Below are 16,515 nucleotides of genomic sequence, written 5' to 3' on the forward strand. Positions count from 1 at the left end.
TCTACATTTTTGTTGGAACATCCCGGGTGTGCTGCATTTCTATGGAAATAGACCACGTAGGTCATATATAACCTTGTTGTGTTGAGTTTATTTGTTTGTTTTCTCACTGACAGAAATAGTGTGACTTTTAGAGCTGGAACAGTTGGAAACAAGCAGAGCGGGAGATCTGCCAAAAGCTTCAGACCATTCGGCAAAAAGGGAATTAAGCCGATCTTTGAATTAGGGCAGTCACAATCTCATAGAACATAGCAGGAAATCTAGGGAGAATTAAAGTTAATTCCTGAGGACTGTGACACACTGTGCTTTGATCCCAGCAGATGTGAAATTAGCAACAAGAATGTGGAAGGAACTGACGAACTCTTGGGTGGCTAGCTTTATTGAGTTTTGAAAGTTTAAAATATAGGTGTTTACAAAATATGCAGTGTTAAAACAGTTGTATTTACTTTCTTTAACTTGGAGAGCTTTTAATCAAAATAAAGTCATAGAATTGAGGACCATCAGCCTATCATGCTATGCTTTCTGAATGAGCAGTCACCCAGAACTTGCCTTCTCCCTTAAACCAGACACAATCTTCCTTTTCAGATAATAATCTAATTCACAACTGAATGCTTTGATTGAACAAGCCTACACTATATTCTCACATACTGCATTGCAGATATTAGCATTAAATTTAGCGACATAAATTTTTGGATTTCTTTCTCTGAGTTAATGGTCTCCCTCGTGATCATAACAGACAGCAAATACTGGCTAGCCAAACAGGGTGGTATGGTGACCTGTGGTTAGCACCGCTATCTCACAGCACCAGGGACCTGGGTTCGATATCCCCCCTCGAGCAACTGTCTGTGCGGAGTTTGCACACTCTCCCTATGTCTGCATGGATTTCTGCCGGGTGCTCCGGTTTCCTCCCGCAGTCCAAAGATGCACAGGATAGCTGGATCAGCCAGGGGATGACAGGGATAGGGTGGGGGGGTGAGGGTCAGTGCAGACTCAATGGGACGAATGGCCTCTTTCCTCACTGCAGGGATTCTGTGTTGCTTCGGACTTAGCCAGATGGATCAGAATAGTTTTCTACATGACTGAAATAAAATAGTCGGGATTCTTAACTGACATTTTCAGCTGAAGAGAGGATTAATTAGAAGCCCTAATGCCCTAATTTATGGACACAATGACCTGAATCCATCACAACCTTCTTTACACAATTTAATGAGCAGTATTTGAAAAGTACTTGAATGGAATCGTGGATTGAGGTTCCTGTGATTAATGAAACCACTTAAAGAACATGGGGTGTAATCCGTTATCCACCATCTTAGATTAGAGAAATGCAGCCATTTTGTTTCCAGATGGGGTCAGTGTCATTGCTGCCCTATGGAAGCCTGCTGCTAACACCACAGGCAGTCTGAGGACCAAAGTCTCTCCTGCAACTTAGCAGAATAGGGCAAAATCTTTCAAGGCAAAAACTTACCGGAGGAGTGCAAATACTAATGGAATTGTTTTTTACCCAGTAGACCATGAGCACCTACCTGTTGGTCCAAGTATTCCAGGGAATCCTTCAGCTGCTCCCCTGAACACCTGGAGAGAAGACGGTGACAGTATGAGGCAAATATCCACGGCCGGAGCTAAAACCTCCCTTCCCTCACTGAGGGTGGTGGCTCGGTGTCAGGAACTTGTCCCTATCCCAGAGTGTTCAGCCCAAACCATGGGCGTTCCCAGCACGGTGCTGAGGGAAAGCCCCATCTGCTGGAGGGGGCCATCTTGTGGACGAAACGTTAAACCGGTCTCCCCTGTCGGTCAGTACTGGGGAAGCTGGAAATCTGGGTGGGAATGTGGTGCCCAATGGGAAGGCAGCAGCTCAATGGTGGTGTTACTGAGGGAGGGCAAAAGGCAGGTTCACTGCAACAAATTCCAGCCATATTTAAGCTGGCCACTCGGGAATACGTTGTACACTTACGTGATCACTAAAGGCAGATGCTGGTATACCAGGTGGTCCGGGAGGTCCTGGTGGACCGGGTGGCCCTGGAATATTCTAGCAAAATAACAGAAAGATTGAAAATGATTCGGAAAAAACCTGAAGCTTCAGAAGTGCCAGAGCAGAACAGCAGTTATCTTCAGCGAAGGCAAGACTCACCCGGTATCCAAAACCACCGCTGAAATCTCCCGGCTCACCCTTCTCACCTTTCAGCCCATTTATACCAGGCCGGCCCTGCAAGTGAGAGAAAAGAGAAATTAGGAAAGCCAAAGAGGCTGGAGGGTCACTCATCCGCATCGACATATCGATAAGACAAAGTTTGCGAGGCAGATTTAAGTTATCTGGACAGCCGGAAAGGCCAGCCTGCAAGCATGATCCTGAGCTTCTCGAGGTTGGTCTTTTCCAGGCTCCAGGTGCAACTGCTTTTAAGCAAGTGAAACATTGAGAGCGTGGGACGATACGGTAAAGATATGGTCTCCCTCTGACCTCTCTGTGCTTGTCCTGCTGCTCAACATATACTCGATGGTCTGCACCTCATCCTGCAATCCGGCTTCCAGGCTGTACGCAGAATCTGACAGGACCTGACAGCAATCTCTGCCCCTCGCCCCCTGCCAAACCCATCCCCTCAAAGGGTCTAGGCCCGAAACATCAGCTTCCCTGCTCCTCTGATGCTGCTTGGCCTGCTGTGTTCATCCAGCTCTACCACTTGTTATCTCAGATTCTCCAGCATCTGCAGTTCCCACTATCTCTGATACAATGCCCCTCCATTTCATTTCCTGTTCTTTGCAGGTTTTTAATTTTACTCCGACCTTTCGCTTGTTTTTGCTTTTGGGTGGCAGTCATCGATCATTCTACCGTGAACAAAGCTCCAGAAACTTCTGTTTTTGCTCCTGATTTATAGCAAGCGCAGTTCTTTCAGGTTTCCAATCCTCCTACCAGCCCCACCTCTTCGGGGCACAGCTTTTGTTGGCTGACCAGTCCTCTCCCTTGAGCCTTGCACCATCAGGTGTTTCTCAATCTTTACCGTATCATCCCACGCTCTCAATGTTTCACTTGTTTAAACGCAGTTGCACCTCTAACCTTTCTCACTTCAGATTAAAGGTCATCGATTTGAAACATTAATGGCTTCTCCCTCCAGGCAGCCTCTCTGACCTGCTGAGTGATGCCAGCATTTTGTTCCGGGATCATCTATCGACGGGCTCCCTTAGCTGAAGATCTGCCCAGACTGAAGCCTGAAACGTCAGCTCTCCTGCTTCTCTGATGCTGCCTGGCCTGCTGTGCTCCTCCTCCAGCTCCACACTCTGTTATCTCTGACTCCAGCATCTGCAGTTCCTGTTATCGCTCAGATCTCTCCCCAGTTCTGTCGTCCTGCCCAAGGCATTGGCCAGTACCTCTAGAAACAGCCCACCGTGATTCAGTGGTGGAGCCACTGCCAGAACTTGCCTGCTCCTCTCGGAAATTTCTGGATGACCTGCTGGGGTGATTCCAGCGCTCCGTCTTTCTCTTTTTAACTGGCGCCCTTTATTTTGAACTTTTAAGTGGGACTGAGGTTGGCGCTGATCCATGCAGACACTTCCTCAAAGGGTGATGGCAGCAGAAAGGGATGATGGTGGTGGGGGGGGCAACAGAGGATTGATGGGGGCGTAAAGGGAGGACGGGGATTGTCAAAGGGAGGTGGGAGCACATAAGGATGATAGGAGCTCTAAGGGAGGATGGCGGCACAAAAGGATGATGGGAGCTGAGAGGGAGGATGGTGGCACAAAGGGCTGGCACTTCCATTTTCACCAAGAGGAAATAATCAGCTCAGGACGGGGTGTATCGTCCTTTCTAATTGGGTAAGGTTCAATGGTAGACTCTGAGCGGTTATTCTCCTGGCTGAGGGATTTCAGATCATGAGGGCACAGTCTCAGATTAAGGGGTTGACTATTTGGGATTGGGATGAGGACTCCATGAGATCATAGTTCTTTCGAATCCTCCATCGCAGGGGGTTGCGAATGCTCTGTTGTTGGGTCTGTTTAAGGCTGGCTCTGAGGTAATCGAAGTGATGGGGAACGGGTGGGCGAGTAAATTTAAAGCTGAGGGTTATCCATGATCGTGCTGAATGGAGGAGAGCGCTCGAAGAGGTGTAGGAATTAGTCCTGTTCCTATTACTTCTGCTCTAAAATGCTGGAGTGGAGAGGGTCCACCTGATGCGGCCAGGACTTTAAAAGCAGCTTGTGTGTGCTGGCCAGTTTGTATATCCAGGAGAGCTGAAAAGATAATACCTCAACAAGGACAGACTGGCACCGGAGGAGTTGGACTGCATATTGACCAGATTGCTACTGGGGCTAAAGGCAGTTGCACAGACTCAGTGCATATTCCCTTAACCATCAAAAATTCATTTAACATGAAAGGAGCGGATGGAGAAAAGGTAATTCTTCCAAAGAGAGGAGACCAGAACAACAGGGGAGCATACTAATGCCAGATCAATCAGGGGCGACGTCACACAAAGGCTCACGGGAAATCTGGAACCCTCCCCAGCCCTAACCTCCCAGAAAAACTGGGGGACAATTTCAAAGCTGAGTTTGAAAGGTTTTTCAGAACAATCGCCAACTTGTAACATTCACTCAGTTTCTCTCTCCCTGCAAACACTACCTGACTTCCTAAGTATTTAATGCAATTCCTGCCCTTATGTCAGATCTCCCATGACATCTGCAGTATTTTGTTCTTGAGGTGATAGATTTGGTCGGGTGAGGGTTTTAATCATAGAGAACCAAGGAGGGCAGACAGAGTTAAGGCACAGGTCAGCCATGATCGAAGTAAATGGTGAAACAAGCTCGAGGGGCTGAATGGCCTCCATGTGCCAAACATTGGTTCAAATACCCTGGAATTAGCACCCAGATACTAAGCTACTTGCCTCTGCCCACTTGTCGTCCAAAATCTGATCCTTTACATTCTTGAATTTACACACAAAAAGACTTCAAGAAACTAAAAACAACGCCTCACCGGTCTTCCTGGTAGCCCGATTTCACCTTTTTGACCTGGGTATCCCGGCAAGCCCTGTGGAATCATAGCAGAGACAGCAAACGATTAAATTGCGTTTTATGGGCACAGCTCCCAGCAGGCCTTGGGTCAGTCCAAATACTGCCCCTTAGAAGCACTGCCGAGAGGGAGACTGGTCACGTGCACTAGACTGGTGGCTTCCTTGAGAAAACGGGCCTTACCCTCTTCATTTACAACCGTTAGTATGACATTAAGCCAAAGGGCTCATTGCAATGTGAGACCATAACAGGGAGCCTGGACCACGAAACTCCTGAATGGTAACAGGGGCATTGATATCCTAAGGCCTGGTTTGGCCTGCTGGTGAGGGCATTGCTCACTCTCTGGATACTTTGAACGTGAAGTAGAGGTGGTTAAAGGGTTTGGAATGGTTGTTAAAGGAAAACGTGTTCTTCACGGGGAACCTTAGGGAATGACATCAGGAAGCACTCCTTCACATTGCAATATAAAACTCCAGCCCCAAGTAAACGCTGCAGAGGTTGGGGTCACTTCAATTTTCAAGACAGAGCTATAGGTCTTTGTTGGCTAAAGGTATCAGAAGCTATAGAGCGAAGGCCCGTAAATAGAGCTCCTTTTCGATCAGACTGGATCTATCTGAATGGCAGATATTAAAGTGTGAGGCTGGATGAACACAGCAGACCAAGCAGCATCTCAGGAGCACAAAAGCTGTCCGTCTTCCCTGGACTGACCTATCCCCTCCCTACCTCCCCACCTATACTCTCTCCACCTATCTTCTTTACTCTCCATCTTCGGTCCGCCTCCCTCTCTCTCCCTATTTATTCCAGTTCCCTCTCCCCATCCCCCTCTCTGATGAAGGGTCTAGGCCCGAAACGTCAGCTTTTGTGCTCCTAAGATGCTGTTTGGCCTGCTGTGTTCATCCAGCTTCACACTTTGTTATCTTGGATTCTCCAGCATCTGCAGTTCCCATTATCACTATCTGAATGGCACCCTTGTGTTTTTTTTTTACTTTATTCTTTCATGAGGTTGTTCATTGCATTTGTTGCTGTTTCCTACTTGCCCTTGAACTGAGTGGCTTGCCATTTCAGAGGGCAGTAGAGTGGGCCTGGAGTCACATGTAGCCTTGGATTTCCTCCCCTGAACCAGAGGGGTTTGACATGATCACTATCACTGAGACCGATTTTCATTTAAATATTTATTAAATGGAACTGGATTTGAACCAATGACCAGACGTTCTCTGGATTACTAGTGGAGTCACATTTCCATTAAGCCAGAGGCTCCTGGAATGTTGTGTTTAAAACCCGTGCCCTGGACCATTCGCACTACAGAGAAGTTGTTTTTTCTTTACTCATTCACTGGATGAGGGCATCATTTATTGCCCATTCCTAACTGCCCAGAGTCAATTACATTGCTGCGGGTCTGGAGTCACATGTAGGTCAGTCCAGGTAAGGATGGCAGTTTCCTTCCCTAATGGACATTAGTGAACCAGAATGGGTTTATTCCCCAATAACTGGCAATGGATTTACGGTCATCATTAGACTCTTAATTCCAGATATTCACTGAATTCAAATTCCACCATCAGCCAAGGCGGGATTTGAACCCGGGTCCCCAGAGTGTCGTCTAGGTCTCTGGATTAACAGTCCAGTGATAATACCACTAGGCCATCACCTCCCCAAATGGGCAAGCTATCGGGAACCTGGAACTTAGCAAGGAGCCCCAGATGGGAAATAAAGCAAGGCACAATGCCAAACTTACAGTAAACTATCACCAGTACGGGAGGGGGGAACACGCTTAGAAAAGCAAAAGGAGGGTGATCAGAATCAATTCAACTGACAGCACAGTCAATGCTGATTCCATGTTTTAATCAAAGGCCATGTGAGCGTTCAGATTTATTTAGATATTCTTCAAATGCTCCATAGTGTCAGAGAGAATGCTGGGGCTGAATGACCTCTGGTGTGGCCTAGCCTCTAAGCCACATAGTCACCACTCACAGGGTCCACGTACGCCAATCGGCGTGACCAATTTCTGATTTTGGAAGTGGCTGCCACCCATGAGATGAGTAAACAATTAGGGGATCTAGGCTCCCTATGATATACCTTCTACAATATGAGCACTGAATAGATCAGGTCAATATCCTCTGGAGTCTAGAGAAAATCACCTCAATGAAACACGTAAGATTCCCAAGAGGCTTTATGGGGTTGATTCTGTGTGGGGGGTGTTTCCCCCTGACTGGGGAACGCAGGGTATGCCAGCACAGTCTCGATATAAAGGATTGCTCTGTTACCAGCGAGACCGGTTTTCATTTCAAGGCTTATTATACGGAACTGGATTTGAACCAATGATCCTACATTCCCTGGATTACTGGCAGAGTGACATTCCCATTATGCCAGAGGGTTCACTCATGGATGGATGCGACATCATTCAATACATTTAGATTAGATTCCCTGCAGAACCAACAGATTTTGGTTTTTTGGGGAACTGAAGGGTATGTGAGCAGGCACAGTATGTGGGAGTTGGGGCAGAAGGTCAACCAGGATCAAGTCGAGGGGCTGAATGGTCTGTTCCTGCCTCATTTCTTTCGGATGGTTCTAAGAGAGTAGATCCTTTCATCTGATCCAAGCTGGGGTTGAACAAGAGATTGAATATCTGCAGGGACGCCACGACTGTCATTACCCTATCAACGTATGAGAACTGATTTATGATCCAGGGCCTGATTTTGGTTACCAAGTGTCTGCTGTTACACAGGGAGCAGCAGCAATGTTAGGTAAAGGGGAAGCACAACGAGATCTAGGTGATCTTGTACATCAGTTGATGAAAGCAAGCATGCAGGTACAGCAGGCAGTGAAGAAAGCTAATAGCATGCTGGCCTTCATCACAAGAGGAATTGAGTATAGGAGCAAAGAGGTCCTTCTGCAGCTGTACAGGGCCCTGGTGAGACCACACCTGGAGTATTGTGTGCAGTTTTGGTCTCCAAATTTGAGGAAGGACATTCTTGGTATTGAGGGAGTGCAGCGTAGGTTCACAAGGTCAATTCCCGGAATGGCGGGACTATCATATGTTGAAAGATTGGAGCGACTAGGCTTGTATACACTTGAGTTTAGAAGGATGGCAGGGGATCTGATTGAGACGTATAAGGTTATTAAGGGATTGGACACTCTGGAGGCAGGAAGCATGTTTCCACTGATGGGTGAGTCCAGAACCAGAGGACACAGTTTAAAAATAAGGGGTAGGCCATTTAGAACAGAGTTGAGGAAAAACTTCTTCACCCAGAGAGTGTTGGATATATGGAATGCTCTGCCCCAGAAGGCAGTGGAGGCCAACTTTCTGGATACTTTCAAGAAAGAGGTAGATAGAGCTCTTAAAGATAGTGGAATCAAGGGTTATGGGGATAAGGCAGGAACAGGATACTGATTGTGAATGATCAGCCATGATTATAATGAATGGTGGTGCTGACTCGAAGGGCCGAATGGCGTACTCCAGCACCTATTGTCTATTGTCTATTGCAATGCAGGCTGGGAATGGCCCTGGGTTCAAAACTGTTTTACTGCATTTTAACTGTGCCTGGCGCATCACATTGTCTTAAAGTCGATCAACATCTGTTCAGAAAAGGGTAGAGCGAAGTTACTTCTGTCCATCATAAAGGGCTGGCTATTTTAACCAGTTAAGGTGCAGGATTCTGAAACGAGTGCTGGGCAGACATTGTGCTGTGCAAAGGTGAAGTCGCTGATGAACGTCAGGAGATGACAGATTCCTGACAGCAGGCGCCTTACCTGTGGGCCAATAGCTCCTGGAATGCCAGGATCGCCCTAGAGGGGAGAGAGAGAGAGAGAGAGAAAAAAACACCACAGCTTTAGATTGGAAGTAACTGATATATTCTGAGTGCTTTCTCCTCTGGAAGATCTTAAGTCAGAAAAGAATCCCTTGGCCTGATGATAAACTGTAAGGGGGTGGGGGGCAGGATTGCAGGCCCCGTTCATTGCTGCTCTATCTTCAACAACACCTCAGAAGGATTGGCTGAATTGGCTAAAGTGGAAGCTGGCTTTTCATTTGTTAATGGCTTTTATATGCGAGCACAGCAGCCAAGGAACCAGAGACCGAACACAACTGCCCCCTGTAATCACTCCCCACATCTGTGAGGATGATGGCTCCTCTGAACCTGGGCAACACATTCCTCTCACCTTCCTCACTGAGCAGAAACCCAAAACCAGCCCAGCTTTGTCTCCGCCTCCCTAACCTGTTCTTCCTCTCACCTATCCCGTCCTCCCACCTCAAGCCGCACCTCCATTTCCTACCTACTAACCTCATCCCGCCTCCTTGACCTGTCCATCTTCCCCGGACTGACCTATCCTCTCCCTACCTCCCCACCTATACTCTCCTCTTCACCTATCTTCTTTTCTCTCCATCCTTGACCCGCCTCTCCCTCTCTCCCTATTTATTCCAGTTCCCTCTCCCCATCCCCCTCTCAGAAGAAGGGTCTAGGCCCGAAAGGTCCGCTTTTGTGCTCCTGAGACGCTGCTTGGCCTGCTGTGTTCATCCAGCTTCACACTTTGTTATCTTAGCTTTTTACCCTTTCTGTCTTAACTGTGTGAAAATTAAACAATTAACATTGCTCACCGGTACTCCGCTGTAATCAGCCTGGGCTCAGAGACCGTGCAGAGGTGAACAATCGGGGCTCACATTAACATTTTCTGATTTACAATGCAAAACGTCCAACATGAGTTTGTGACCTCTCAGCTCGCCCTGTGTAATATTATCAGGGTTTTCAATATTTATGTTAGAATAGATAGTTTCTTCACTCACTTATTTTATAGCTGGGTATTAAATTAACCTCATTACTCTCCTTCTAGAGCTTACAGTTAATCCCTTTTCACCCAGAATCTTGGATCCACAATGCTTATTGATCATATTAATATGTGATATCATACAGTTACACCAGATATTAATACATCACCACCAGCTTCTCGAGGGCAATCAGGGACCAACAACAAATGTTGGGATTGGCTACAAATGTTGGCCTTGTCAGCGATGTCCACATTTGCAGCAGAGGGTCTAACAGAGATAAGTTGTGTCACATCAAGCCCTTGACACCACTCAGTCATCAGCGTCAGTCCTTAGCCATCTCATCCCCTTCTTCACAGCTAACCGAGTTCCCAGCTCCTGTCTTTGGAGGAGTTTGACAACATGAATGTAATTCCTCTAACCGGGACTCTACTTCATCGATCCACTGCTCGGCCTGGGAAAGGGGATAACGAAAGAGAATATTTTTTGTTTTACTCTAAGTTGGTGTGAGATCGCACTGTTTGGGACTTGCTGATCGCTGCGGTGTTTGCTGCCTTTAACTTAGGGGACGGCCGGGGTTAACCAACCCTCCAGGAATGTTCCGGAATCTCCAGGAAATAAAGATGGATTGAACATAGAACAGTACAGCACAGGAATAAGCCCTTTGGCCCATCGTGTCTGGCTTGACCATGATGCCATTCTAACCTAATCCCATGTGCCTGCACATATCTACTCCCTGCACCTGTCTAAGTACCTTTTCAATGTTGCTATTGTATCTGCTTGTACCAGCTCCCCTGGCAGCAGGTTCCAGGCACCCACCACTATCTGTGTTAAAAAAATGTTCCTAACACATCTCCATTAAACTTGCCCCCACTCACCTAAACCTATGCCCCCTGGTATTTGATGTTTTCACCCTGGGAAAAGCTTCCGACTATCCACCCTATCCATGCCTCTCATAATTCTATAGACTTCAATCAGGTTTATCCCCATGGCCCCTGGTGCTCCAGTGAAAACAATCCAAGTCTGCCCAACCTTTCCTTCTGGCTGATACACTCCAATGCAGGCAGACAGCCTGACAAACCTCTCTGCATGTTCTCCACATCCTTTCAGTCGTGTGGTCACCTGAACTCTTCACAATACTCCAACCGTGGCCTATCTGAACATTTATATTGCTGCGACACGACTTGCTAATTTTTATACTCGCTGCCCCTGACCAACGAAGGCAAGCATGCTGTATCTCTTCTTCACCACTACATCCACTTGTGTTGCCACTCTCAGGGAGCTATGGGCTTCCATCCCAAGATCCTGCGGTATATCAGTAAGGCTCCAGCATTTACTTTACTCTTGTATTTGATCTCCCAGAATACCTCAACTTCATGCTTGTACGGATTAAACTCCATCTGCTATTTCTCCTCCCAAATATCTAACTGATCTATATCCTGCTGGGTCCTATAACTATCCTTTCATTTTGCATAACTCCACCAAGTTTTCATGTCATCTGCAAACTTACTAATCAGACTCCCTACATTTTCATCCAAATCATTTATATATATATTACAAACAACAAGAGGTCTCAGCATTGATCCTTGCAGAACACCACTGACCACAGACTTCCAGTCAGTAAAACACCCCTTCACAACTACCAGAGATAATGGGAACTGCAGATGCTGGAGAATCCAAGATAATAAAGTATGAAGCTGGATGAACACAGCAGGCCAAGCAGCAATTGTGCTCCTGAGATGCTGCTTGGCCTGCTGTGTGCATCCAGCTTCACACTTCACAACTACCCTCTGTCTGCTTTGACCAAGCCAAATTTGTATCCAATTTACCAAACCTCTGTGGATCCCGTGGCACTTAAGTCTTCTGGAGCAGCCTAACATGAGGAAGGGTCACCGGACCCGAAACATTAACTCTGATAGTTTCTTCAACGTTGGTGCTAGGCCTGCTGAGCTTTTCCAGCAACTTCTGTTTTTGTACCATGTGGGACCTTGTCAAATGCTTTAGTGAAGTCCACATAGACAACGTCCACTGCCCTCCACTCAATCTTCCTCACTTCTTTGAAAATCCCAATCAAATTTGAAAGACAAGACCTCTCCTGCATAAAGCCAGGCTTACTGTCCCTACAGACATAACAGGTCCACACCGGATGCCATATCCCCAGCCCTGCACCCTTCCCTGGAACTTCTGGACAACAAAGGCACCTACATCAGACTCCTGGTTATGGACTACAGCTCCACCTTCAACACCATTAGCCCCTACAGACTGATCTCAAAACTGAGAGACCTTGGTTTTGGCTCTGTCCTCTGCAACTGGATCCTCAGCTTCCTGACCCATAGGCTGCAGTCAGTGAGGATAGGGAACTCTACCTACTCCACAATAACACTCAACACTGGAGCCCCCCAAGGATGCATCCTTAGCCCCCTACTGTACTCCCTGTACACCTATGACTGTGTTGCTAAATTCCGAACATACGCCATCTACAAGTTTGCTAATGGCACCACCATGGTAGTGGGACGGATATCTAACGATGATCAGATGAAATACAGAAGGGAGGTAGAGGGCTTGGTGACATGGTGCAATGAAGACAATCTGTCTCTCAATGTTGGCAAAACTGAAGGACTGATCATAGAGTTTAGAAAGAAAGGAGGAGATCATGTCCCCATCTACATCAATGGAACTGAGGTTGAGAGGGTGAAGAGCATCAAGATCCTTACAGTGACAATAAACAATGGCCTGTCCAGGACTCTCCACATAAATGTGACAGTTAAGAGGCACAACAATGCTTCTTTCCTGCAGGTGTCTCAGGAAACTTGGCATGTCTGTAAGGTCCCTCGCCAACTTCTACAGATGCACCATTGAAAGTATACTATCCGGGTGCATAACAATCTGGTCTGGCAACTGCTGTGCCCGGGACCGTAAAACACTACAGCAGGTGGTGAGCACAGCCCAGACCATCACGGAAGCCAACCTTCCATCCATGGACTCCATTCACATGGCTCACTGCCATGGAAAAGCTGCCAACATCATCAAAACCCATCACACCCTGGTAATGACCTTCTACAACCTCTTCTGTCAGGCAGAAGATACAGAAGCCTGAACACACACACAAGCAGGTTCAGGAACAGCTTCTTCCCGTCCGTTATCAGACTGTTGAATGGACTATAGCCTCAAACGATGTAACCTGTAAGCCTAAGTCTTTTTGATCTGTACATCCTTTGCTTGCTGTGATCTGCCTGTACTACTCATAAATAAAGTTTTCTCTGTATTTTGGTATACGTGACAATAAATCATATAAGTCCATTCTTCTCCAAATGCAAGTAAATCCTGTCCCTAAGAATCTTCTCCAATAATTTCCCTCCCACTGATATATGGCTCAATGATATGGATTAGACTTGTTGCCTTTCTTAAACAAAGAAACAACATTAGCTATTCTCTAGTCTCCTGGGACCTTGCCGATGGCTAAAGAGCATGCAAAGATCTCTATCAAAGCTCTAACAGTCTCCTCCTTTGTCTCCCTCAGTATCTGGAATAGATCCTATCAGGCCCTGGGTACTGATCTCACTTAATGTTTTTCAAGACACCCAACACCTCTTCCTTCTTCATATTGACATGCCACAAGATATTAGTAAAATCCTCTCAACTCTTACCATCAGCATTGTCTTCTTCTTTCGCAATTGTCAATGTGAAGTACTCACTAAGGACTTCACACACTTCTTCTGGCTCCATATATAAATTCCCTCCATTGTCCTTGAGTGGACCTAACCTTTTCCTAAGTATCTGCTTGCTCGTTACAAACGTATAAAATGCCTTGGGATTCTTCTTAATCCTACTCGCCAAGGACACTTCATTGACCCTCTTAATTCTTTGTTTAAGTTCTTTCCTCCTCCCTTATACTGCTCAAGGACATTGTCTGACTTCAGTTTCCTGAACCCTATATATGCTTCTTTCCTTATCATCTGAGAGTTCCTAAATTTTGCAGTCCCATACTTCCATTTGAACAGGAAGATGCTGGTCCTCATCAACTGGCCTTTAAAAGACCTCCACACTTAGTTACGTATGTACCCTCAAACACCCACCTCCAATCCAGTTTCTCCCATTCCTGCCGAATACTGTTGTGATTAATTTTCCTCCAGATTAGTTTTCACCCGAGGACCAGTGATAACCTTTTGCATAACTATCTTAAAACTGACAGAATTATGATCACTGTTCCCAAAATGATCCCGCACTGAAACTTCGACCATATGGCCAGACTCATTTCCCAATACAAGGTCTGCAGCCCCTTCCCTACCTATATTGTTTCAAGAAACCCTCCTGGATGTACTGAAAAAGTTCTATCCCATCTAAGGCTCTGTTATTAAGACACTCCCAGTCAATATTTTGAAAGTAAAATCACCCACAACAACCCTGTTGTTTTTACATCATCCCATGATCTGCTTCCACATCTGTACCTCTACCTCCCCCTAGCTACTGGGAGGCCTACAATATAATTCCATCAGAGTGATCACATCTTCCTATTTCCTGAGTTCTACCCTTAGGGCCTTGCAGGATGAACCTTGCAAGATGTCCTCTCATTGTGCAGCTATTACATGTTCCTTAATCAGTAATGCAACTCCTCCATCCCTTTTACATCCTTCTCTATCACACCTGAAGTCTAAATCTAAATCCTGGAACGTTGAGCAAGCAGTCTTTCCCTTTTCTTAACCAAGTTTCTGTAATGACCACCATATCGTAGTCCCATGTACTAATCCAGGTTGTAAACCCACCTGCCTTACCTGTTATACAGATTGTATTAAAATAAATACACTTCAGGCTGCCAGCCCCACTGTGTTCATTAACCTGGTCATGCGGATTCTTATTCATAGACTTACTTGATTTAACCTCTCTCTTTACTTCAATTGCTTGTCATGCTGACCCAGTGCTTTGGTTCCCACCCCCTGCCACACCAGTTTAAACCCCCCCCAAGTGGCACTAGCACACCTCCTTACAAGGATGCCCCTCCAGTTTAGGTGCAACCTGTCCTTCTTGTACAGAGCCCTCCTACCCTAGAAGGGATCCCAGTGATCTAGACATCTGAAGCCCTCCCTCCTATGCCAGCTCTTTAGCCAGGCATTCAGTTGTAATGTCTTATTTCTGGCCTGACGAGCATGCGATTCAGGAAGTAATGCCAAGTATACAAGCCTAGAGGTCCTGTTTATCAACTTCCTACCTAGCTCCCTTTGCAAGACTTCGTCACTCTTCCTGCCTACATCGTTAGTACCAATATTGATCAGAGTGTTTGGTTGCTCATCATTCCCCTTTCAGAATGACCTCTTCCTTGACTCTAACACCAGGGAGACAAAACACCATCGTGGAGTGTCACTCCTTGGGGGGGGGGGGGAACAGATATGTGGCCCTGACTACAGAGTTCCCAACACTACTGCTCACCTACACAACAATCTTCCCTTCAGGACTGTAACAGAAATATCAAAATGCTTTAAAAAACTTGCATGGCTTCATTAGGTCAAATGATCAAACCTGGCTCTGCCCAGTCAGCGATAACAAAGTGTGGAGCTGGATGAACACAGCAGGCCAAGCAACATCTCAGGAGCACAAAAGCTGATGTTTCGGGCCTAGGCCCTTCATCAGAGAGGGGGATGGGGAGAGGGAACTGGAATATATAGGGAACGAGGGGGAGGCGGACCGAAGATGGAGAGAAAACAAGATAGGTAGAGAGGAGAGTATAGGTGAGGAGGTAGGGAGGGGATAGGTCAGTCCAGGGAAGATGGACAGGTCAAGGAGGCGGGATGAGGTGGTAGGTAGGAAATGGAGGTGTGGTAGAGGTGGGAGGAAGGGATGGGTGAGAGGAAGAACAGGTTAGGGAAGCAGGCTGGGCTGGTTTTGTGATGTAGTGGGGGGAGGGGAAGAACTGAGCTGGTTTTGGGATGCAGTGGGGGAAGGGGAGATTTTGAAGCTGGTGAAGTCCACATTGATACCATTGGGCTGCAGGGATCCCAAGCAGAATATGAGTTGCTGTGCCTGCAACCTTCGGGTGGCATCATTGTGGCACTGCAGGAGGCCCATGATGGACATGTCATCTGAGGAATGGGAGGGGGAGTTAAAATGGTTCGCGACTGGGAGGTGCAGTTGTTTGTTGCGAACTGAGCGGAGGTGTTCTGCAAAGCGGTCTCCAAGCCTCCGCTTGGTTTTTCCAATGTAGAGGAATCCACACCGGGTGCAATGGATACAATATACCACATTGGCAGATGTGCAGGTGAACATCTGCTTGATATGGAAGGTCATATTGGGGCCTGGGATGGGGGTGAGGGAGGAGGTGTGGGGGCAAGTGTAGCATTTCCTGCGGTTGCAGGGGAAGGCGCCGGGTGTGGTGGGGTTGGAAGGGAGTGTGGAGCGGACAAGGGAGTCGTGGGGAGAGTGGTCTCTCCAGAAGGCAGACAAGGGTGGGGATGGAAAAATAGCTTGGGTGGTGGGGTTGGATTGTAGATGGCAGAAGTGTCGGAGGATGATACGTTGTATCCGGAGGTTGGTGGGGTGGTATGTGAGAATGAGGGGGATCCTCTGGGGGTGGTTGTGGCGGGGGTGGGGGTGTGAGGGATGTCTTGTGGGAAATGCGGGAGATGCGGTCAAGGGCGTTCTCGACCACTGCAGGGGGAAAGTTGTGGTCCTTGAAGAACATGGACTTCTGGGATTTGCGGGAGTGGAATACCTCATCCTGGGAGCAGATGCGGCGGAGGCGGAGGAGTGGACTTCACAAGCTTCAAAATCTCCCCTCCCCC

General features: G+C 47.1%; 1 protein-coding gene across 4 annotated transcripts in view; it reads right to left on the reverse strand.

Moving 5' to 3' along the window:
* The window catches only part of LOC125453823 (collagen alpha-1(XVIII) chain-like), a 284,767-nt gene that overhangs the window by 21,176 nt on the left and 247,076 nt on the right, over nucleotides 1-16,515 (reverse strand). For all 4 annotated transcript variants that reach the window (XM_048533814.2, XM_048533813.2, XM_059647079.1 and 1 more), the window contains 5 exons: nucleotides 8,734-8,769; nucleotides 4,952-5,005; nucleotides 2,126-2,200; nucleotides 1,949-2,023; nucleotides 1,521-1,569 (listed from right to left, as the gene is read on the reverse strand). In XM_048533814.2, the coding sequence (XP_048389771.2) occupies nucleotides 1,521-1,569; nucleotides 1,949-2,023; nucleotides 2,126-2,200; nucleotides 4,952-5,005; nucleotides 8,734-8,769 (289 nt within the window). The remainder of the gene's footprint in view (nucleotides 1-1,520; nucleotides 1,570-1,948; nucleotides 2,024-2,125; nucleotides 2,201-4,951; nucleotides 5,006-8,733; nucleotides 8,770-16,515) is intronic.

Source organism: Stegostoma tigrinum, chromosome 7 (assembly GCF_030684315.1).
Source record: "Stegostoma tigrinum isolate sSteTig4 chromosome 7, sSteTig4.hap1, whole genome shotgun sequence".
Classification (NCBI taxonomy): domain Eukaryota; kingdom Metazoa; phylum Chordata; class Chondrichthyes; order Orectolobiformes; family Stegostomatidae; genus Stegostoma; species Stegostoma tigrinum.